This window comes from Sapajus apella, unplaced genomic scaffold, assembly GCF_009761245.1.
Source record: "Sapajus apella isolate SASKATOON/1434 unplaced genomic scaffold, GSC_monkey_1.0 scaffold90, whole genome shotgun sequence".
NCBI lineage: Eukaryota > Metazoa > Chordata > Mammalia > Primates > Cebidae > Sapajus > Sapajus apella.
In genome coordinates this window covers 1356449-1381355 of record NW_022437030.1, presented here as the reverse complement: position 1 = coordinate 1381355, position 24907 = coordinate 1356449, and the positions used below count along the sequence as shown (strand labels likewise).

The 24907-nt window shown below is 46.3% G+C and overlaps 1 protein-coding gene across 1 annotated transcript in view; it reads left to right on the top strand.

Moving 5' to 3' along the window:
* The window catches only part of ABCC11 (ATP binding cassette subfamily C member 11), a 76530-nt gene that overhangs the window by 39907 nt on the left and 11716 nt on the right, over window positions 1-24907 (top strand). Inside the window, exons 14-23 of the mRNA XM_032255626.1 lie at window positions 2286-2358; window positions 5591-5794; window positions 8877-9011; window positions 9085-9181; window positions 10246-10335; window positions 12586-12689; window positions 13865-14062; window positions 19114-19340; window positions 19446-19583; window positions 21905-22091. Coding sequence (XP_032111517.1) covers window positions 2286-2358; window positions 5591-5794; window positions 8877-9011; window positions 9085-9181; window positions 10246-10335; window positions 12586-12689; window positions 13865-14062; window positions 19114-19340; window positions 19446-19583; window positions 21905-22091 — 1453 coding nt within the window. The remainder of the gene's footprint in view (window positions 1-2285; window positions 2359-5590; window positions 5795-8876; window positions 9012-9084; window positions 9182-10245; window positions 10336-12585; window positions 12690-13864; window positions 14063-19113; window positions 19341-19445; window positions 19584-21904; window positions 22092-24907) is intronic.

Sequence of the window (24907 nt, the reverse complement as noted above, 5' to 3'; positions counted from 1 at the left end):
TCGAATGGTAATCTGACAACTGCTAATACTTGTGTGCTCCACTTACACACATTACCATATTCACTTCCCACTGTGAAAGAAATACCATCATATCCATTTTCCAGATGAATCAGCTGAGGTCCCAAGAGGTTAAGTAATTTGCCCAAAGTCACCCAGGTGGTGGGATGTGATAGCGCCAGGATTTGAATCCAGTTGCTTTCAGTAACTTCATGCTTAACTGTTATGCTATATTGACTCAAAATAGTCAATACACTCTCCCCCTCCAAAATTGCTACATTAGAACTTCATTTGTATTCATAAAATCTTGGCCCCTAAGTGATAAGGAAAACAAATGTGAGCATTGAGGTTCTGCGACATCGAGGAAACAGGTTTGAATCTGTGGCCCCGTGGATCTCCCAAGTCTTGTCCACATCCCTTCTTTCCCTCTATGGCCTCTTCCTGCCCCAGAATCCTGGGGTTAACTTGCTCGAGACATGAGCCTGGATGTCATGAGTGAAGCCTGTTCAGCCGAGGATCCAGGAAAACTGCCCTGAATGCTATAGCTATGTTTCCAACTATGGTGGACTTTAACCTGTGACTGTTTGCTTGGTTTTGCAATCTGCCTCCAGTAACAGCATAGATATGGAGGTGTATGAACTGGCTGTCTCTGTCTAGTTGTCCTGTGGACACCTCACAATCATGTCCAATACCAACTCATGAGCACCCTGCCTGCCCAGCCTCATACCCCTGGTTTCTCTTCCCAACTCAGTTTAATGGCATCAGCCAAGCCTTGCACCCCAGGAAGCTAGATGCCTCCTTCTCTGGTTCCTTCCACATCTAATTGGTTGCCGATCGTGAATAAGTCTGTCTCCTGCATTCTCTTGTATGCCTCTCTTTTCCATCTCTGCTTCTAGTGCGTTCAGCCTGTGAGCTCTTGTTTGAACAGTTCCCACTGCCCCTGCCCTTGGGTCCCTGTCTCTAATCTCATGCTCTGTTCCATGCCACATAAGATTATCTCCAGGGCAATGAGAGCAAGTCCCAGCTCTCATCTTGTCATTGCTCTTTTTTATGGTCTTCTATGAGACTGATAGAACTCATACAGAAGTTTTGAAATATCTGTTAAAATAAAACTGCACCTACCCTTTGACTCAGCAAATCCACTGTTAGGTATTTAATGTGTAGATATTTTCACCCATGAAAGCAAAGACCCATGTACAAGGATGTTCACACCGCATTGCTCACAGGAGCAAAGGAGTAGAAACAATTCGAATGTCTATCACTAGGGCACTGGTTATATAATTAATGGTGCAACCTTATAATGGAATACTACAGTGCCATTAAAACACTATAAACCTATACATGCAGTACACATCCATATATGAATAGATTATTTCTGAATAAATACATAAGGTACTGTAATCGTTTTTTTTTTTTTTTTTTTTTTAAGATGGAGTCTCACTTTGTCTCCAGGCTGGAGTGCAGTGGCGCAATCTTTGCTCACTGCAAACTCCGCCTCCTGGGTTTAAGTGATTCTCCTGCCTCAGTCTCTTAAGTAGCTGGTACTACAGGCACATGCCACCACACCCGGCTAAGTTTTGTATTTTTAGTAAACACAGTGTTTCGTCATGTTGGCCAGGCTAGTCTCAAACTCCTGACCTCAAGTCATCTGCCTGCCTCTGCCTCCCAAAGTACTGGGATTACAGGCATGAGCCACCATGCCTGCCGATAGTGGCTGCTTTTGAGAAAAAAAAATGAAGGTCAAAGATGGGAAAGGGAACTGCTTTTCACTGCATCTTTTTGTTATGGTCAAATATTTACTAAGAGCATGTATTAATTTAAAAGAAATGGGCCGGGCGTGGTGGCTCACGCCTGTAATCCCAGCACTTTGGGAGGCCGAGGCGGGTGGATCACGAAGTCAAGAGATCGAGACCATCCTGGCCACGTTGGTGAAACCCCGTCTCTACTAAAAATATAAAAAATTAGCTGGGCGTGGTGGTGCGTGCCTGTTGACCCAGCTACTCGGGAGGCTGAGGCAGGAGAATTGCTTGAAACCGGAAAACGGAAGTTGCAGTGAGCCGGGATGGCGCCATTGCACTCCAGCCTAGCGATAGAGCGAGACTATGTCTCAAAAAAAAAAAAAAAGAAAGAGGGAAGGAAATGGAAAAAGCCTCCAGTGGTATACCATTAAACACAAGATCAAATGTAAGTTTCTTAGCATTAAAATAAGACCCTTCCTTTTGACACTGGGAAGGGTGATGGGCAGGAGGGCTGGTCCCCTATGTCTTACAGCTCCCCATCTTTTGCAGATACCTCCAGGTGCTCCACTGCTGTTCCCTGAATCGGGACCTGGAGCTTCTGCCGTTTGGAGACATGACGGAGGTGAGTGGGAGCGAGCATGTCTGCTCTGGATAATGTTGGTGATCTTGTGTTCCTGCTGCCTCCCCAGGCAGGAAGGGGAGGGATCCCAGCTCTTCCTCCCAGAGCATCTAGAGTTTTTCCTGCAGCTTCTGCTTCAAAGCCAAGAACAAAGTCTCCCTCGTTGAGGGAGGTTGGGGCTCACCTTATAGAGGGAGCTGGAAAGGAAAGAGGGTAGCTTACCCCGCAAAGTTGTAGAGCTGACCTCAAGCTCCTTCTGAAGCAAGAGCGGAGACCCTGTGAAGATGAGAAACACAACCGTCCCCCCCCCCCCCGCGCCCCCCACCGTCACCCCTGCCCGACTCCGGCCAATGCAACATCAGCCATGACCCGCAGGGGCAATTAGATTTCTGACTGTAACATTTTCCTGATAATTCACAATTTTTCACATCTGCAGCCACCTTAATTCACATACAACCCCTCACCCAAGATAAAAGTGGCATTGTCTTCCTGATTTTAATGATCTAATAATAGCTTAGTCTGTTGTACACTTACTACATGCAAGGTGTTATTCTAACAACTTGAATGTAGTGTCTTAGGTGAGTCTCACAATAACCTCAGGAGGGCAGTCTTTTAAATCTTCTCATTATGCTTCTCCCCCTTCCTATCCCCCTCCCCCTTTCCCTTCCCCTCCCCACTCCCTGCCCCCCTCCTCCCCCCACTCCAAGCTCCTCTCCTCCCCCTTCTCCTCCTCCTCCTCCTTCTCCTCCTCCTCTTTCTCCTCCTCCTCCTCCTCCTTCTTCTTCTTCCACCTCCTCCGTTACTTCTTCCCCTCTTTCTTCTTCTTCCTTCTTTCTTCTTCTTCTAGAGGGAGTCTTGCTGTCTCTCTGTCACCCAGACTGGAGTGCAGTGGCGTGATCTCCACTCACTGCAAGCTCCACCTCCCAGATTCAGATTCTCCTACCTCAGCCTCCCACGTAGCTGGAATTACAGGCATGCATCTGCAGGCCTGGGTAGTTTTTGTAGTTTTATTGGAGACAGGGTTTCACTATGTTAGCCAAGCTGATCTCAAACTCCTGGCTTCATGTGATCCGCCCACCTCAGCCTCCCAAAGTGTTGGGATTACTCTATTCTTCTTTTAAAGCTGGGACTATAGATCCTTGAGGGCAGAGAGTTCAATTATCTTATTCAAGGTTGTTTCTTCACAGGAGGAACAAGGTCTCATCTGTAAAATGGCATAAATAAGAGTGCTGACCTGATCGGGTTGCTTTGAGGTTTAAATGAGTTAATACAAAATGCTTTGAGAAGTGCCTGGCATAGAATAAGTGTAAACTATTATTGTAAGAGTACAGTGGGCATTGAAATAAGTGTTTGGTGAATAAGTAAATGAATGAATGGGGAAACTGGGCTTTGGCCAGGTCAAGCAGCTTGTCCAAGGTCACACAGTGGTGACCTGGAGCACGGCAGTGACAGGAAGTTCCTCTGCCACCTTTTCAACTCTGATTTTTTTTTTTTTTTTAGACGGAGTCTTGCTCTGTTACCAGGCTGGAGTGCAGTGGTGTGATCTTGGCTCACTGCAACCTCTGCCTCCCAGGTTCAAGTGATTCTCCTGCCTCAGCCTCCCAAGTAGCTGGGATTACGGGCACATGCCACCACGCCCAGCTAATGTTTTTGTATTTTTAGTAGAGACCAGGTTTTACCACGTTGGCCAGGATGGTCTTGATCTCTTGACCTCATGATCTGCCCGCCTCGGCCTCCCAAAGTACTAGGATTACAGGCATGAGCCACCGAGCACAGTCAACTCTGATTCTTCTCTACAGAGACTTGAATCCATCAGGGTAGAAAAGGAACTAGGTACTTCCTCAGAGCTAAAAGGAGGGATGGGCCAGCTGATGGCTGCCTGGAGCGCTAATCTGCAAAACATGCTCAGTAATTCAGGTTTCCACCCTCAACTCCTAACACAGCACGTGCTGTGTGAGTTGATTCTTCCAGCAACAGTGAAGCTCCTTGCAGCCATTGTAGCTCTGGTCTGTTGAGTGGGTGCTTACAGTGAAAATAGTCTTGGATGACACCCCTAACCCAGACCACTGGTGCTACAAGTTGACAGGTGCTGTCAATGGAGATTTAAAACCTGAATAAGGCCAGGTGCACTGGCTCACACCTGTAACCCCAGCACCTTGGGAGGCCAAGGTGGGAGGATTGCTTGAGCCCAGGAGTTTGAGGCCAGCCTAGGCAATACCGTGAGACTTATCTCTACAAAAAAAGTTTAAAAACATTAGCTGAGTGTGGTGGCACATGCCTGACGTCCCAGGTACTCAGGAGGCTGAGATGGGAGGATCGCTTTAGACCATGATTGCTTGCGTCACTGCACTCCAGCCTGGGCAACCGAGGAGGCCCTGCCTCAAAACAACAACAACAACAACAACAACAAACAAACAACCCTGAATAATATGTCAGACAGTGATTTTTCTTGGGAATGAGTGATTTATTTTATTATCTAAATTTTTAATGGTTTCATGTTTGCCTCCTAGAAGTTAATAAGTTTAGAAAATTTGTATCTAAGTAAGAGTTACAATTTTTTAATAGTTATATATCTTTTCATTTAGATTCAGGGGATACATGGAGAGTTACAAGATTTTTAACTAATTGAGAAGCAGTTTATTCGTCCCCTCCTAACCACATTTTGAAAAATATTTTTTTTGATGCATAATGTTTGTGCATGCTTTTTGGGTACCTGTGCTATTTTGTTACATCCGTAGAATAAGTAATGATCCTATCAGGATTTAGGGTGCCCAGAACCTTCAGTATTTACACTTCTGTTCTGCTGAGAACTTTTCAGCTCCTATCTACTAGCTATGCTGAAATATATAATACATTGTTGTTAGCTATACTCACCCTACTCTGCTATCAAACAGAACTTATTCCTTCTATCTAACTTGATGTTTGTATTTATCAGCCAACCTCTCTTCATTCCCACCTCCCTTCCCCACCCCAAAAAATCCTTTCCAGTCTCTGGTGTCCATCATTCTACTCTCTACCTCCATGAGATCAGCTTTTAAGCTCCCACCTATGAGTGAGAACACATGAGATATATATGTATTTTGAAGTGCCAGGATGCCAAATTGTCAGGTATCCTGGAGTGTGTGCATACCTTGGTCTATTGAGGGGGTTCTGTCCGCTACATCTGCCCATCCATTTGAGTGCAGCTTGCTGTGCTCACTGTCTGGACGTGGTGCCTTTTACTGCCTGTCTACAGATTGGGGAGCGGGGCCTCAACCTCTCTGGGGGGCAGAAACAGAGGATCAGCCTGGCCCGTGCTGTCTACTCTAACCGTCAGCTCTACCTGCTGGATGACCCCCTGTCGGCTGTGGATGCCCACGTGGGGAAGCACATCTTTAAGGAATGCATTAAGAAGACACTCAAGGGGAAGACGATCATCCTGGTGACCCACGAGCTGCAGGTGAGCACCCCTCCAGGACTCTGTGATTGACGGATAATGTAGATCCTCAAGCCTCTGCCATGTCAGAGCGTGATTCCGTAGCAGCCTCCCAACAGCTGTCCTTATCTCAGGCTAGACTCCTCTGTATTTGGGGAGGGTTGTAAAGAACTTGGATATCCTCTACTTTCCACACAGAGGAAACAAACTGGTAGAAGATTTTTGTGGCTGGTAAAAATTGAGAACAAATTTTACAGTCTACTGAATCTTTAAAATTTTATGGGTAGACCCCTGATTTTCAACATACAGAAATGAAAACAGGACAGGCATGGTGGCTCACGCCTGTAATCCCAGCACTTTGCAATGCCAAGGCAGGAGGACTGCTTGAGGCCAGGAGTTCAAGACCAGCCCGGGGAATGTAGAGAGACCTCCCATCTCTACAGAATTTTTTTTTTTTTTTTTTTTTTTTTTTTTTGAGACAGAGTCTTGTTCTGTCGCCAGGCTGGAGTGCAGTGGTGCAATCTCGACTCACTGCAACCTTCACCTCCTGTGTTCAAGCAATTCTTCCAGCTCAGCCTCCTGCGTAGCTGGGATCACAGGCACGTGCCAACATGCCCAGCTAATTTTTGTATTTTTAGCAGAGACAGGTGTAAAGTTTATTCTCTGTAGGTTTATTGCCGAGTTAAAAATGAGGAAGCTGAGGCCAGCACAAGAAAATTAGATGCCAATTTATTCAGCTCCCGGGCGAGGTTCTGTGGTCCCGCGGAGAGGGGCCAGGGAAGTCGCGCCTGACTCCTCTTAGGAGTGGGTTTTATAGGGAGTGAAGGCGTTCGATTGGATTTGGAGAAACAGGATGTGGACGGGGTGAGCTGCTATTGGTAGATAGGTCAGATTTCTGGTGAGTGGGCTAAGTGCTGAGTGCAGAGGAGATTTCCAAGGGAGGGGTTAGGTGCCGAGTACAGAGGGGATTTCCAAGGCAGGCTAGGTGCCTAGTGCAGAGGGGATTTCGGCACCACTTGTAAAGTTTATTCTCTGTAGGTTTATTGCCGAGTTAAAAACGAAGAAACTGAGGCCATCACAAGAAAATTAGATGCCAATTTATTCAGCTCCTGGGCGAGGTTCTGTGGTCCCAGGGAGAGGGGCCAGGGAAGTCGCGCCTGACTCCTCTCAGGAGTGGGGGTTTTATAGGGAGTGAAGGCTTTAGATTTGGAGAAACAGGATGTGGACGGGGTGAGCTGCTATTGGTAGGTAGGTGGGATTTCCGGTGAGCGGGCTAAGTGCTGAGTGCAGAGGGGATTTCCAAGGGTGGGGTTAGGTGCCGAGTGCAGAGGAGATTTCCAAGATGGAGCTAGATGATGGGCATATTCTGATAACCTAATTTTCAAGTGGGGAGAGAGATGGGCGTGTCCGAACTCCCGGCGAGGCAACCAGCCTTGCAACAGGGTTTCACCATGTTGGCTAGGATGGTCTCGATCTCTTGACCTCATAATCCGCCCGCCTTGGTCTCCCAAAGTGCTGGGATTACAGGCGTGAGCCACCGCGCCTGGCCCTCTCTATAGAAATTTAAAAAATTAGTTGGGCGTTGTGGTGCACCTATGGTCCCAGCTACTGGGGAGGCCATGGCAGGAAGATGGAGCCCAGGAGTTCAAGGCTGCAGTGAGCTGTGATAGTGCCACTGCACTCCAGACTCTTGTCTTGAAAAAAATCAATCGATCAATAAAAAAGAAACGAATAGAAAAAGAAACCATATCTCAGAAAATAATTCCCCATCTCCTATTCTTAGATTGAGAGCCACCTCAGTGTGTTTTCTTACTGACAATAACCACAGTGTGATGGGTGCTTCTGGCGCTGCTTCAGGTCATTTTCCCTTGCATATTTTCATATATGGCATTGGCCACAGTGCCTTATTATTTTCTCTCCTGCTTCTTCTTTTGTTTGTTTTTCTCTTGCTCCTTATTTTTGCTTTACTGTTTTTTGTGCTTTTTTTTTTGATATAAAATATTTAAGACCTAAACACAGTTTAGAAAATAATTAATAAAAACCCACGTATCTACTGCCCAGATTAAACAATAAAACATTGACTCCACTCTCAAATTCTGTTCCAGTTCCTCCTTCCTGCTCTCTGACTTTGCTGTTTATTGTTTCCATGCATGTCTTCATACTTTTACAACATATGCATGAATCTCTAGACATGAAGAAATTCCTTTTGCGTATTTTTTAACTTTATATATTTTTTACTTTTTGTGCCCTTTGGTAATTTCCTTTTTTCCCTCAACATTATGTTGTTTTGAGATCTTCCATGTTGATACTTGTAACTTTGTTTGTTTTTTGTTTTGTTTTTTTCTTTTTTTTTTGAGATAGAGTCATACTCTGTTGCCCAGGCTGGAGTGCAGTGGTGCGATCCTGGCTCACTGCATTCCCCACTTCCCAGGTTCAAGCAATTCTCATGCCTCAGCCTCCCAAGTAGCTGGGACTACAGGCATGTGCCACCACGCCTGGCTGATTTTTGTACTCTACTATGAGACAGGGTTTCACCATGTTGGCCAGGCTGGTCTCAAACTCCTGACCTCAGGTAATCCCCCCGTCTCTGCCTCCTAATGTGCCGGAATTACAGGCATGAACCATCATATCCAGCCTTGTAACTTTATTTAATTCTCACTGGTATAGCATTCGAATATCTGAATATACCAGAATTTTTTTCTCCAGGATGAACAGTTGTTTCTTATTTTTCACTTTTACAAAAAAAGACTTCAGTGTACATCTTTGTACATGTATCTTTGTACACATTTGAGAGTTTTTTCAGGTAGAGTTTTAGGAGCCAAATAGTTGGTTCATAATTCTTCAAAAATCTTCCATGTTACTGGATCAGTCAAATTTTTCTCCAAAGTAGTTGTACCAATCTACAATCCTCCTGATAGTTAATGAGCGTTCCTTTTACCTTGGATCATCAGCAACACTTGAAGTGGTACAACTTTTAAATGTCTGCTAATCTGTTGGTATAAAATAATACATTAAAGTGATTTAAATTTACATTTTCCTGGTGAATAATAAAATTAAACATCTTTCCATTTGCTTACTGAACTCTTTCTTTCTTCTGACTGTCCAGTACTTAGAATTTTGTGACCAGATCATTTTGTTGGAAAATGGGAAAATCTGTGAAAATGGAACTCACAGTGAGTTAATACAGAAAAAGGGGCGATACGCCCAACTTATCCAGAAGATGCACAAGGAAGCTGCACGGGTGAGTCACGCCCCGCCGCCCTCGCTCCCCACAGTGGACGTGCCTGCACTCAGGGCCTGTGCTCTCTCCCCAGAACATGTTGCAGGACACAGTAAAGATAGCAGAGAAGCCACAGGCGGAAAGTCAGGCTCTGGCCACCTCCCAGGAAGAGTCTCTCAGTGGAAATGCTGGTAATTGTGCAGTGGGAGACAGGGCAAGAATGTCTGCATGCCTGCCTAGGTCCTCCTGAGGTCCCAGTGTTTCTTCTTCAACCCTAGACTGGGCCATGTCCTTCAGTGTCTGAGGCCCTATGCATTCACATACACAGGTTCTGGATCCAAGTAGTTGAGGGCCATGCGGTGTAGACTGCTGGGCGCAGGCTCCCGAGTAGCTGGGACTACAGGCACATGCCACCATGCCTGCCAATTTTTGTGTTTTTAGCGGAGACAGGGTTTCACCATGTTGGCCAGGTTGGTTTTGAATTCATGACCTCAAGTGATCCACCCGCCTTGGCCTCCCAAAGTGCTGGGATGATAGGCATGAGCCACCATGCCTGGCTCATGAAGAAAACCTGCTCCAAAAATTTCCATCCTGGTGTAATTTCCCTTAGGATTAAAATTCCAGAAAAAGAGCACTCTTCCAAATATTGGGGTGTTGTTATTAGAAGGGAGAATGCCAGGCAGCAACAGCAGACAGTCACTGTCGTGCTGGATGTTGCTATGATTGTTATCAGAAACGTCTATGGGCATCTCCAGGTACTGATTTGCAGGCCAAGCTCAAGGCCAAGAGTCTACATGGGCTGGTGGCAGGGTTTCTGAGGCATTGTTTCAGAAGTGTATGGCTGCAGGGCATCTTAGCAACCCTGTCAGCTTTCCATTTTTTTAGATGAGGAAGCAGAGAGGCTAAGTGATTTGCCTGAGGTTGCCCCGTGTCATGGTGACAGTTCTGGGACTCAGGTTTTCTGATCCCAGGTGGTTTTCTTCATTCTTTCCTGCGTTTCTCTCAGCCCATCACACACATGAGACCCCACAGTCCTTCCAGAGTTTATTTAATGGCTCAGAATGGATCCCTTTCCAGGCTCTGGAGCCCAGGTCAAAGGTCTCTTTCAGCAGAGTCTTCCATGAAAAACGTTAGATATAGGTGGGGTCCTGAAGCTGGAAGGTGAAGAAGCTGGCACAGGATTGAAGCCTGGGACAGAAGGAAGGAGATTATGTGATTGGCAGGTGTAATTTTCTCGTCTTCTACCCTGACCCAGTGCTGGAGCATCAGCTCACAAAGGAGGAGGAGATGAAAGAAGGCTCCTTGAGTTGGAGGGTCTACCACCATTACATCCAGGCAGCTGGAGGTACGGTCCCCATGCCAGCCCAGGGCTCTCTCTTGGAGTAGCCCTAACCCCAAAACTGGGTCAGATTGGAGTATGTGAGGTCATGTGAAGTAGACAGGTCTAGAGGAGCCATGACGTTTATTGGCGTAACTTGCGTAAACCAAACTCTACTCAGTTATAGCAACTCTACCACCAAAGTTAAGATTGGAAGTTATATTTTCATGTATATGCATTATTTCTGTGTTTTTCTATTTTTTTTTAAATTTTTTTTTTAAAGAATAGAATAGAGATGGGGTCTTGCTATGTTGACCAGGCTGGTCTTAAACTTGTATCTTCAAGCAGTCCTCCCATCTCGGCTTCCCAAAATGCTGGGATTACAGGCATGAACCACCACACCCTGCGTCATTATTTCAGTGTTTTTCAAACTCTGGGCCCTGCTTCCTGAGTGGATTTTGCAATCAGCTGAGTTTATCATGAGCAGCACTGAAAGACATGAAATAGAACTGGATAAAAAATAGCAGCCACATTGCATAAGGTCACAGTGATGGGACCATTATTTTGGTGTGACTTAAAATTTCTTAATTTTTATTTCTTAAGGCAGGCAGAAGGCAATTAGAAGTTCAAAGCTACTGCCTTATTAAATGGTGTATATCACCATGTATATTTACTGTGCAGTGTTATAAACATGAAAGTCAGTATATGGTGCTGTACTTATCAAGTAATGTAAGAGATTTTTGAGAGTAATTTTGACTCCATGAAACTCATTACTTGTTGTTGACATTGGAAGCTGACCCTGTGTCAGGTGTGTCTCCTGTCTGCGTGCCTGGGGGAGGAAGAGGTAGGCTGCTTACACAGGATACCATCCCCATCCCGTCCACCATGGGTACCCTGTAAGGAATAACCTAGGGCCTGCCCAGAGCAGGGAACAGCAAATGCTTGTGAAATGCATGAATGGATCTAGCGTAAATGGATCTGTGTTTTTACAAAGTGCCTACTATGTTCCAGGCACTGTGCCAAGCTCTGGAGGGGAGAGGGTATAAAGGTATCTAAGAACCAACCCTGGAATCTAGCTGGAGAATTAATTCCATCAGATGGTGAGAGGAATCTCTATGGCCAGGGAATCTCAAATCTCATCAAAGAAGGGATAGCTCTTGAAGGCAGGGTAGAATTTGGGAAAAGACTGTGGGCATGGGACATGTGAGCATGAATAGGTGACAGGAGTGCTAGAGCAGGAGGCAGTGCTGTGAGACGGAGTGCACCCTGCCTTTTCCCACCCTTGACTGCTGCAAGCCCACCTCTGCCACTCAACAACCCTGTGACTTTGGGCAACTTAGTTCCCCTCTCAGATTCACTTTCCTCATTGTATTAGCCTATTTATGCTGCTGTAACAAAATATATTAGACTGGGTAGTTTATAAAGAACAGAAATTTATTTCTCACTGTTCTAGAGGCTGCAAAGTCCAGGATTAAGGTGCCTGTAAATTCAGTGTCTGGTAAGGGCTCGGTATCTACTTCCAAGATGGCGCCTTGAACACTGCGTCCTCCATCCCTAGAGGGGATAACGGTTGGATCCTCACATGGTGGAAGGGACCAAAAACCAGGGAGGCAGCTCTTTGAAGCCTCTTTAAGGGCATTAATCCCACTCATGAGGGCTCATCCTCATGGTCATCACCTCCTAGAGGCCTCACTTTCTAAAACCATCGCCTTAGAAATTTGGTTTCAACATATGAATTTTGGAGGGATACATACACTCAAACACTAGCACTGGTGAAAATTGGGACAGGAATTACTAATTCAGAAATAAATCATATATTTAATACTATTCCTGGCATATAGAACATAATAGTACATAGTACATAGCATATAAAAGGTAGCTGTTATTATTATTTGTAAAACTGAACCTGCATAAGGTGAACTAGCTTCTCTAGATTACTGCCCTTGCCAGGCACGGGCTGAGTGCTTGACACACGTTATCTCATATCATCTTCGGTGTGGCTCTGAAGCTGGTAAGGTTATCATTATTTCATAAAGAAGTGGCATGTTGCTGACATTTGGTGCCTTGTCCAAGGTCACACAGTTTGAAAGTGGTGGAACCAGGAATTGAACCCAAGACTCTCTGATTTTGGAGCACAACTCTTCCTATTCCTCCAAGGTGTCCATGGTGAATGGGGCTCAGGGGTTTCCAAATATTCAGGGATGGTCAAGCAGCTGAGTCAGCAGTTGCCTTACACCTGTTTGTGACAACTATACATCACCACTGTCTCCCTTCCAGGTTACATGGTCTCTTTCATAGTTTTCTTCTTGATGGTGGTGATCGTCTTCCTCATTACCTTCAGCTTCTGGTGGCTGAGCTATTGGTTGGAGCAGGGCTCAGGGGTGAGTGCCATGAGGTGGGTGGGCTGTGTTTCTGTGGGCTTGAGTGACGTCGGGTGACTTCTTGCTCCCTGGGTACCATGAGAGCCAGAGCGTGGCTTGGGACCCACATGGTAAGTCAAGAACTGAGTCAACAAATGGTGTTCCAGAGAGAACCGTGGGGAGCCAGGACTCCAGGTTTCCCCTGGCACAGGCCTCCTAGCTTTGTAGAATGGGTGGTCACCTGTGCAGTCTTACTAGAAAACCAAGAGATTTATATCCCCAGACAGTGCCCCAAGAATCTTTCCATTCCACTGCAGTAACTGTCTCCTTTAGCTCCAGGCTGGCCTCCACGCTATGATTTATTTAAAATATACTTCTGGTCTTATGAGCTGGGAGCCACCATGGGCCACACTCTGTCAGGTTATTTCACTAATCTGCCCACCCACATTCAGAGGCAGATACCACTGTCTCCATTTTCCCAAGGGGATCCTGTGTCTAGAGAGGATGAAGAACCTGCCCTTGGACAGGATGGGGCCAGGACTTGAACTTGGTGCTCTGAATCAAAGCCATGCTTTGCCCACAAAGCTCCACGTGGTTAACTTCTGGGTTGTGTACCAGGAGATCTGGGTCAGGAAAGCAGAAGCTGCTCAAAGTATTTAGAGCTTCTGAGGATTTAATCTAGGGATTCAGAGGCTCACACAACCATTGGAGGGGAAGTGGCCATCAGTGATCTCGGCTGAACTGAAGTGGGTAATTCTCAGGATGCCTTCCAGCCTCTGGAAAAACTCCACATCCCACTCTCCTGCCTAGAGTTGCCACTGAGTATGTCGGCTTCTCTTTTTCTGCCTTTCTGTTTCCCTGTGGGTGTCTCTCCTTGGCAGAATCGAACCTGAAACCATGATGGCAGGGGTTCTGGGAAATCCAGTTCCCAAGCTTCCCGCTACATCACAGCAGAGCGGGTGGAAGGTCCTGGCTGCTGCAGGGTCCACGGGGCAGACTCGGAGGCCCTGATGCAGGGCAGGGCTATGGGAACAGAGGGCAAGGGAGAGTGGCCAAGGTGCTGAGAAGGGAGGCTTGGGCAAACAGCTTCACCTTCTGCCAGCCACAGGGTCTCACGTGGCCCCAGGGAGAAGGCTTTTCCTGCCACTGATTATCCCCCTGGAGACCTGCACTCTGACCCCTGTTCTTTCTTGAAGACCAATAGCAGTCGAGAGAGCAATGGAACCACGGCAGACCCAGGCAACCTGTTGGACAATCCTCAGCTGTCCTTCTACCAGCTGATATATGGGCTCAGTACCCTGCTTCTCATCTGCGTGGGGGTCTGCTCCTCAAGGATTTTCACCAAGGTCATGAGGAAGGCATCCAGCGCCCTGCACAACAAGCTCTTCAACAAGGTATTGGCCTGGTGCTGGGCGAGGCCAAAGGCAGAGCTCCAAACTTTCCCAGCTTCATTTTTTCAATTTTTTTTATTTTTTAGAGCTCTGTAGCCCAGGCTGGAGTGCGGTGGCACAATTTCCTCTCACAGCAACCTTTGCCTCCCAGGCTTAAGCGATCCTCCTCCCTCAGCCTCCCATGTAGCTGGGAGTACAGGCACATGCCACTAGGCCTAATTTTTGTATTTTTTGCAGAGACTGGGTTTCACCATGTTGCCTAAGCTGGTCTCAGACTCCTGGGTTGAAGTGATCCATCCACCTTGGCCCCCCAAACTGCTGGGATTACAGGCATGAGCCACCGCACCCAGTCAATTTTTTTTAATTAGTAGACTTTAGTTTAATTATTTATTTATCTGTAAAGATGAGGGTCTGGCTATGTTGCCCAGGCTGGTCTTAAACTCCTGTACTAAAGCACTCCTCCTACCTTGGCCTCCTAAGTAGCTAGGATTACAGGTGTGAGCCACTGTGCCCAGCCAGCTTTATTTTTTGAGCAGTTTTGGTTTACAGAAAAATTGAGATGAAAGAAAGTACAGAATTCTCATATAGCTGCCTATCACCCAGGCTGGAGTGCAGTGGTGTGATGACAGCTTACTGCAGCCATGACCTCCTGGGCTGAAGCAGCCCTCCCACAGCCTCCCAAGTAGCTAGGAGCACAGGTGCACACCACTGTGCCTGGTTAATTTTTGTATTTTTTGTAGAGACGGGTCTTGCCATGTTGCCCAGGCTGGTCTTGAACTCGTGGGCTCAAACCATCCACCAGTCTCAGCTTCCTAAAGTGCTGGGATTACAGTTGTGAACCACTGCACCTAGCCCGCCCATTTCTCCTATTCTTAACATCTTGCATTAATGTGGGACATTTGTTACAATTGATGAGTCGGTATTGATACATTATTATTATTAATTATTATTATTAGTGAATGTCCATGGTTTACATTATGGCGTATTCCTTGTGCTGTGCGTTCTATGGGCTTGATAAATGTATAATGACATGTATCCATCGTACAGAATAGTTCCCCTGCCCTAAAAAAAACCCTGTGCCCCACTTATATATCCCTTCCTCCCTCCCCTCAAACTCCTGGCAACCACTGATCTTTTTTACTCTCTTCATAGCTTTGCCTTTTCCAAAATGTTGTAGTTGGAGCCGGGTGAAGCGGGTCGCTAGGTGGGGAGAGAGTGAGGAAGGTGCGGCGGAGCTTTCCCGCTGCTGGAAGTGTGGTTCTGTAGAGCTTAGTGTCCCTTGATGGCAGGCCAGGAACATACCAACGCTGGCCTCCACTGGCTGAGCGTGGTCACATATAGAGTTGCTTGTGATTGCCCCGAGTTCTCTTTGAAGTGGATATTACCCTCATTTTACATATGAGGAAACTGAAATCTCACATGTGTTAAAGTTGAAATATGTGTTAGGTTTGAATACTGAATTGTCAGCTGGGCACGGTGGCTCATGCCCGGAATCCCAGCATTTTGGAAGTGAGTGATCACTTGAGCTCAGAAGTTCAAGACCAGCCTGGGCAATGTGGCAAAATCTCTTTTCAACTAAAAAAAAACAAAAATTAGCCAGACATGAGGGCTTGCGCCTGTAGTCCCAGCCACTTGGGGGACTGAGTTGGGAGGATTGCTTGAGCCATGGAGGCGGAGGTTGCAGTGAGCCAAGATCATACCACTGCACTCCAACCTGGGAGACAGTGAGACCCTATCTCATAAAACAAACAAACAAAAAAAACCAAAAACAAACAAACAAAAAAACGAATTGTCTTTGGTATCACATTGCTTTTTGGAAATGTCATTTTTCTGTCTCACTTATTAAGTGTTACTACATGCCAGATTCTGCAGTGGGAATGGGGCTTACCTTTGGGAATTCACAGTGCAGGTAGAGTTTGGGCCATCAGGGGTGTATAGTTTAATGGGGAAGACAAACAAGAAAACAGGCCATTGTCATAGATATGTAAAGTTTATCACGGGACGGGGCACACAGGGCCATGAGAACGTAAGAGGCACCTTCTCTTAGCTTGAAGGCAATGGAAGGAAGTAGGGAGAGTTCAGAGAGACTTCTTGGGGGCTTCGCTTCTTGAAGGAGGAATCAGATTTAGCCAGCTCAAGACCAGGAGGCTGAAGGTGAACAGAAGTATAGTGCTTCTGGGAGATGAATGGAGTTCTGGAAGGCTGGATCTCAGAGGTGGCAGTTGGGGTTCTAACTTGGAGACTCGGGAGGTGAGGAGTCACCCATGGTTCCTTGCAGACCGAATGCAAATTGTATTGCCATCAAGTGTTTTAACTTTGGGAGGGTGAGACAAAGCTATTCTCCACCTCTCAGATAAAGCTTGCCAGAACCAGAAAGCAGGAGGGGGAAATTCTGCCTGAGCCCTGATGCTTTCCCACCTGGCCTCTGGGGGTGGTCCTCAGCCCTCCAGGTGGTCTCTGAGTTTCTTCTGACAGCACACTCCAAGATTCTAGAAATATCCAGTGCCCATGCCTCCAAATGATGTTTTGTATTGCAATTTTGAGAAATGTTTAAGTCTCTTTCCATGAGAACATGTTTTGTGTTTAAAATATTTTCCTTTTTCCAGTCCTTTAGTGGCTTTTCAAACTTTAAATTTATCTTTGTAGTTTTAAAGAATCACAAGCAAAGGACAAATCTGAAAAAAATTTGCTCAACTCCAAGCACAACAGAAAAAAACGAAGCAAAACAAACAAAGAAAAACAGCCCCAGATCATTCTGATACTTAGAAGACAATTAGAAACCCTTTTCCCTTTGTCACCACCATTTGTCCCTCATCCAGAGTGATGCCGGGCTTCCCCAAAGGCAGCTTCCTCACCCACAGTGGAGCTGAGGTCTGCTCCTGTGTCTCCTCCACGTCCCCTGTGCCCTGCACCCGCAAGGCGTGCTCAGAGTCCTTGAGGGGTGACCCTTTTGCCCTGTGATTCCTCTGAGTGATCGTGACAATTTTGATTGCTTTAGCTCAAGTATTTAACAAAACATTCTTGATATAAAATTAAAGGCATTTCAGAGGCAGAAAAAGCAAGGAGGCTCTAAATCTACCCCTCCAACCCTCACTACCGCACCCGCTAGAAAGCAAACATACATGTGAACTACACTTGCTCAGCAGTATCCAGGCATTTGCGGTGAGAGCAGCTACAGGGAACACTTCATCGCTCAAATAATTACATTTAGTAGTAGTCAAAAAAATGTGTTTCCCTCCTCTTTCCCTGAGTTTGGCTTTAATAGATACCATTGGCTTCTATTAATTTCTACTTCTTGCGTTATAGTTTGAGAAGTACATGGGAAATGTAGGTGGCCATTCGGTCAGTGCCATGAACCTTTTTTTGCCTCTGTGAAGAGTCACTGTGCAGGCTTGGGAAAGCCTCAGAAGGCCTGATTGGATCATGGTTTTGATGTTAACCACTTGGGTAACCTTGAGTAAGTCACAAGGCCACTTCCTCTTCTATGATCTTCAGTTTTCCTCATCTGCAAAACAAGGACACCAAACTAAATGCTTTTTTGTTAGAGCCCTTGCGGTTTGAAATGTTTTTTGATCTCCGAGGGGCCTCATGCCCACTGGCTGTTAGAGATCAACTTGGAGGCACCGCCTTTAAGAAGGGGGCAGTTATAGCTAAGTTTGACCCAAGGGTCCAGATCGTGTGCAATTGCAGTGGGATTGCTGCTCCTAATCTCTGGCAGTCTGAGAAAAATGGTCCCGTCTGTAAAAAATAATAAGAGCTGGTATTGGTAGAATGCATACTGGGGGTGAAGCAGGGCAGCCAAACCCTAGACGGGGGCTTAGTCCATGAGGGTTCTTGGCTTTGCCCAGGGAAGAATTCAAGGGCAAGCCAGTGGTAGGGTAGAAGAAAACAGCTTTACTGAAGTGTCAGTGTTGCCCTTCTGACAGTGTTGCAGCTCTGTGACTGTCCCTGCAGAGCATGGCTACTCCATAGGCAGTGTGCTGAGAGCAGCAGCTCAGGGCAGCTTTGCAGTCATATTTATACCACTTTTTTTTTTTTTTTGACAGAGTTTTGCTCTGTTGTCTAGGCTGGAGTGCAGTGGCACAATCTTGGCTCACCATGACCTCTGCCTCCTGGGTTCAAGCTATTCTACTGCCTCAGCCTCCCAAGTAGCTGGGATTATAGGCATGTGCTAATTACAGTGCCTATAAAAATACAGCTAATTTTTTTGTATTTTTGGTAGAGATGGAGTTTCATCATGTTAGCCAAGGTGGTCTCCATCTCATGATCTTGTGATCCGCCCGCCTCGGCCTCCCAAAGTGCTGGGATTATAGGCATGAGCCACTGTGCCTGGTCTATTTATACCCACTTTTAATAACATGTAGGTTAAGGGACAATTTATACAGAAATTTCTAGGAAAAGGGTGGTAATTTCCAAGTTGTCATTGATGACTCAGAAAGGGGTGGTAACTCTTGGGTGTTGCCATGGCAATGATAAACTGACATGACACACTGGTGGGCGTGTCATATGGAAAGTAGCTTCCACCTCATCTCTGTTTTAACTAGTCCTCAATTTGGTCTGGTGTTCAAGCCCCTAACTTAGGGGCAGGCCACTCTGAGCACTTTCAATGTATTCTCTCTCTCTCTCTCTCTCTCTCTCTCTCTCTCTCTCTCCAATAGCTTTACAGGATATAATTCATATACTATACATTCACCCTTTTCAATTATATACCTCAGTGTTTAGTATATTTGAAGAGTTGTGCAATCCTCACCACAACTCTATGAGGCATCATTTTCATCCCCATTTCACTAACGAGGACCTTGAGACTCAGAGAAGCTCAGTACCTGCCCGAGGTCAGGCAGCAGTAGATGGAGGAGTCAGGTAGCAGTGGAGCCCAGCAGATGGACTGCAGAGCCCATCCATGCTTTTAAACCATTGCTCTACACTGCCTGCCCTGGAGACCCCTGGGATTGCATCCCGTGGCTCTTCAGAGTCAAGGGTAACAGGCATCTTCATCCAATCTTGAGTAGGGCCTGCAGCTCCTCTCATGGTCCACGTTGATTTTGTCCCTGCAGGTTTTCCGCTGCCCTATGAGTTTCTTTGACACCACTCCAACAGGCCGGCTCTTGAACTGCTTCGCGGGGGACTTGGATGAGCTGGACCAGCTCTTACCCATTGTGGCAGAGGAGTTCATGCTCCTGTTCTTGGTAGTGATCTCCCTCCTGTTGATTGTCAGTGTGTTGTCTCTGTATATCCTGTTGATGGGAGCCATAATCATCGTTATTTGCCTCATTTATTATATGTGAGTAGATTCTTTTTGCTTGTGACTTGGGGAGCGAGGCTGGGACCAACTCTGGCTGTCCCAGAGGTGGACAGCCCAGGTCCCTTACCTCCACTGTCCATGCAGAATGTTCAAGAAGGCCATCCGTGTGTTCAAGAGACTGGAGAACCACAGCCGGTCCCCATTATTCTCCCACATCCTCACTTCTCTGCAAGGCCTGAGCTCCATCCATGTCTACGGAAAAACTGAAGACTTCATCAGCCAGTGAGTCCTTCTGCTGCCATTTGAGAATGATGGAACCGCAGAGGTGGTAGGGAGTGGGGAGGGAATGGAACATCTGAAAATGGCATCGTCTTCAAAAGCATCTGAGAACACATTGTTCTACGTACTTATTTCTCTGAGCCTCCAGAACCTGCTGAGCCATTATTTCATTTATAAGAATGAAAAATGTAAATGATAGGAAAAATGTTTGTAAACTTTAAAGACCTTGGATATAAATATATGTACATATAGGTACATATATGTATATGTACTTTCAATGATAAGGTATACTATCATGCAAACGCATCTTGTATTATGTTATTTCTTTAACTTCCAAAAAAATATCTAACTAACAAAATAATGAGGAACAATAGCTTTCTAAATAATAGAACTTCCTTCACTACTCATGCCACAGATTTGCCTCCTAAATGTTTGTTGAAACAAACTAGCAAACAAGTCCTATGGTTGTTGTTGAGGTTTCATGGTATAGTATGAATGTATCTGTTTTTAGAGATTAATCAGATATTGTCTTCACCTACAAGAAGTTGAGAGTCTGGTGGAAAAAAAGAGAGAAACAGGCACATGTTTTTGCAATTATACATGATTATAATTGCAAACAGATGGCATAACAGAGGGTCATATAAACTGCCTGAGAGTTCAGAGGGAAAGGAGGTGGCCTGGGGGGATCAGAGAAGGGTTTTGGGAGGAGGTGGCATCTCATCTGGTCTTGAAGCCTGTGTAAGACTTGGGTACACATTTGGGATATGGTATGTGCTTAGTTAGCTGGAATATTGGATGTACTGTGGCACCTACTCTCTCAGTGGCATTACAGACCACTCAAGGTCTGTGCAGACTCTAGGACTGAGGTGATCTTGGAGTGGTGCATTCATTCAGCCCACACTGAGAACCCCGCCTCAAGGTATATACCAAGACAAGGGGACAGAGAGAGACTGGAGGGATTGGAGCTGTTGTTGGGGAAGGTCTCAGAGAAAAGGCATATATCTAAATGAAGTGTGGGTTGAGCTGTGGAAATATGTGGGTAGGAGCTCTCCAATCAGAGGGGACAGTAAATGCAAAAACCGTGAGATGGGGGGTGTAGGTTTGAAGGATAGCAAGGTGGCTTGAAGACAGGGGCCACAGAGTGACTAGGGTCTGTCATGTTAAATCTGGGAAGGCCTCAAGGTGGGGGTGACTAAATCAGTATAGAAAGGTAAGGTGGACAGAATTTGGAATGTCTTATGCAAAGGTTCAAAGGGTATGGTCAGAGTGAATCAGAAGGGCCACAGTGCTGGGGCGATAGTCCACTCAGATGCTAAGAGAGTTTTAGTTGACGTGTAAATGAACATTTAATTTCAATAATCAAAGGTTTATTTGAATGTACTTCAGAAAAAATGCAACTAACACATCAAATCCATTATTTATGTAATTTAAGGTTGTGATTAAAGTTTCTCTTAGCGTACATTCTCAAAGTAAGTAAAATAAGAATTTTAATCAAATAACAGTATGGGTTGGGATTGATAATGGAAAACTGCGTTGTGGTATGTGAAATTTGGAAATTGGTAGGTCTCTATTGGTTGGAAGTTGCAGAGAAACTAATTCAAACTAGCTTAAAATATGACTTAAATATGGCAAAATAGTAAAATTAAGTAGAGGGTATACAGTTGTTCATGGAATCAACTTTTTAATTTCTTGATACTTTAAAAAATTTTTGTTAGAGCGTATACAGATGTGCATTAAATCAAGCTTTTAATCTCTTGGTACTTACAACAATTTTCCTAACAAAAGGCTGGGGGAGGAGGACTTGCTTCAAGTGAGGCTTAATCTAGAGAGTCAGCTAATGTTCCCCTAGCGTCTTGGTTTCACAGCGCTGGCTTCCACGGTGTTATTTTACCTTCAAGCTCTCAGGCCCTCTGGCGGCTCCAGGCTCCCCTCGTAGTAGAATAATGGTAGTTTCAGATCTCCCATCATCCTGCTGAAAGGGACCACTCCCCGCACTCACTCACATGTCCGGGCATTTATTCACTCTCTGTAGTCAATTTAGGGTAACTCACCCATCCCTGAATGAGTCACAAAGGATGGGCAAAGAGCGTGTGCTAAGGATGGGATTTACCAGCAGAGCCTACTCCTCAGTCTGGGTTAGGAGTCAGGGCAACTCCACGCAAATTCATGGTTGAGAAAGGGGTAGGAAGGAGCTTCCTAGGGAAAAATCAGGGCCTGCTGCTGGGCGTGGGGAACTGGATGCTGCAGAAAGCCGCCGGCATCTACCCTAGGGAGACCCTGGGTCAGACAAACACGTGGTTCTTAGTCTGTGCTTTCCTTCTCAGGTTTAAGAGGCTGACCGATACGCAGAATAACTACCTGCTGTTGTTTCTGTCTTCCACACGTTGGCTGGCATTGAGGCTGGAGATCATAACCAACCTTGTGACCTTGGCTGTCGCCTTGTTCGTGGCTTTGGGCATTTCCTCCAGCCCCTACCCCTTTAAAGCCATGGCTATCAGCCTCGTGCTGCAGGTGAGGGGGTGACTCTGTGTGGGGCCTCTCTGGGCTTTGCTCTTCCTTCACCTGGGGACCCTGGGCAGATTCAGGGGGTCCTCAGGTATTCAATGACACCTTACATTCTGGCCTCGATCAGGATAGCAATGGTTAGGTACAAAGAGAGCAACCAGGAAACCAAGAGGTCAGGGTTCTTTTTCCAGCTCTGCTAACATGCATCTGTTTGGACAACTCCTTCCTCTGTCTGGGCCTCAGTTTCCCCATCTGCGTGGTATGAGCTCTGGACTCTGTCGCCTGTGGGCTCCCCTTCACTCCCAGTGTGTTTTGATTCTATTAAATACCTTTGAATACAGACTTCCCAATTCAGAGCTGACCATGAGGAAACAGCAAAGTAGCCAATTTCGGAAGGCCAGCATACACATGCACTCCAGCACATAGATGCACTTCTACACATATGTGCACTCCAGCACACACATGCACTCCTGTGCATACATGCACTCCTGTACATGCACGCGCATGCCTGTATGGGCAGAGCCTTCTGCAGACACATGGGCCATTCAGACAGCTATGTGGTCCTCACCCTCAGATGCCTGGTAGTGCAGTAATAGCTGGGCTGACTGGGAGCTCCCACTGAGCTGGTGCTATGCCAGGCAGTGGCTGTGCTCTCTTCCAGGCATTCAGTGCTCACCACACGGCATGAGATGAGCAAAGTATTTAAGAATATGTGGTTTGGAATATCTGGGTTCAAACAGGCTTTGCCCATTATTTAGCTGTGTGGCTTTGGGTAAATTGGTTAACCTCTCTGTGCCTGGGATTCCTCATCTGTAAAAGGGAGATAATAAAGTTTCAAAATTATAGACTTGTGAGGCTTATGTGTAAATGTGAGACTTAATACTTGTAAAAACCTAGAATAGTGCCTGGTCTGGAATAAATGCTCAATAACTATTAGCTATTAGTTCCTGTCTTACAAATAGAAAACTTAGGGTTTAGAGAGTTTAAGTAAGTTGGCCACGTTCATGTTCCCATAGCCAGTAAGAGACAGGTGTGTGCACAGGCTCACATTCTCTCTCTCTCTCTCTGACACACACACATGCACCTGTGCAGCGTGACCCTCAAGCCTCCTGCACTCTCAGGGAGAGGCGCCACCCCAGTGTCTTAGGGAATTCGGAATCACTAAGGCCCAGAAACCTCTCCTGCTGCTGCTGCAGGACACGGACCAGGAGGGCAATGCTCAAGGCGAAGGTTGCCCAGTGCTGGTGCTGTCCTAAGCGCAGTCCTTGTAGGGCGCGAGGCAGAGGCTGGTCTCTCCCAGCGTGCACCATTCACAGCAGGCATTTGCTCCACAGGAGACTCTAATGGGAAACTCTGCCTGAGGCAATGACTACTTCAAAATGGCCATTGAGGATCATTCTTTCTTTTCAAGGTCTGCTGTCCTATTTGAGCATCTTACCTTCGTCCTGGTAATAACTTTCCAGTTCCCAGTCCGTCAGTACTTTCCAAGCCACCTTCCACACTCTCACCGGAGTAATGTTTAATTATAGTTTTCATGATGTCACTGCCTTGTTCAGAAGCCTTCAGAAGCTCTGTCTCCTGTCTATCACACCTCAGCTGTGGGGTCCTGACCTCAATGGGCTCTCTCTGCTTCAGTCAAGCCAGAACCTCACTGACTTCTGCATGCACTTTTGAGAAAATTACATTTGAGTGTTAGAAGGCAGGAATCACATATCACATTGCGTTGCAGCCCTAAGAGGCTTCTCAGTAAATGCCAGAGATGCATCTGGCTACAAGCCAACGAACCAACTCTAAATGACCTCAACCATCTGGAAACTTATTCTCTCATGTAACCAGAAGGCTGGGGTAGGGCTATGCTTAGTTGGCTTATTTAGTGGTCTAGCATGAACCCTTGATCATTCTGTCTTTCTGTGCAGGCATCCACAGCCTGTCTTTGTCTGGAAGTCTGTCTGTACTCATGGTCACAAACTGGCTGCTACAGCCCCAAGCGACACATCCTCACACAATAGCTGTCGAAGGCTGGAGAGGAGACAATTTTTTCCGTGTGTTCCGTTTTAAGAGCAAAGAGAAATTTTCAAGAATATACCCATCCAATGCCTCCTCATCCTTCAACGACCAGAATGGCATCATGGGCCCACACCTAAACCAATCTCTAGCAAGAGGAGTAGCATTATTGTGATTGGTTTGGATCAACTTAACTTCCCTGAAACATAAGGCCACCAGACACCTGAACATGATGCTGGCAAGGCAGCCTGCAGGGTGTGATACACTGGGGGCTGGGAGGAAAAGTGGTCTTCCAACCCACCCTGGCCTCCTTTCCAGACTAAGCACCGTTTCATCACAGTGCCCACCTTCTCTGACGTACAGAGGGCTTCCCCTCCTTCCCACACGCTTTGTTTCAGCCATAGCCAAATGGCTTCTGGGTGCCTGGATGTATGCTGCTAATGTGCTGCTGGAATCCTTCCCTGGAATCCTTTCCTGGAATCCTTCCCTGTGCCCTCATCCAAGGCCCCTCCTGTGCATCCCAGTGGCATTCCAGGGCTTCTCCGTCATGGAGTGAGCCCCTTTGCACTTTATTCTCTGTTGCCGTGTCTGGCTTCCCATCCATCTGGGAAGGAGCTCCTCAAGGGCAGGCCTGTGTCTGCTGCGCTTTGGGACATGGAGCCTGGTCTAGCACCTGGCACAGAGCCATCCACCAGAGTTTGTTGAGTGAATGTATGACGAACGTGTTCCCCAGCACCCCCGCATATCCTGTTTGCCTATTTCTTGGACCAGGATAATGGAGGATATAAACTGGGGCTCCAACCCCAGCTCTGCATCCA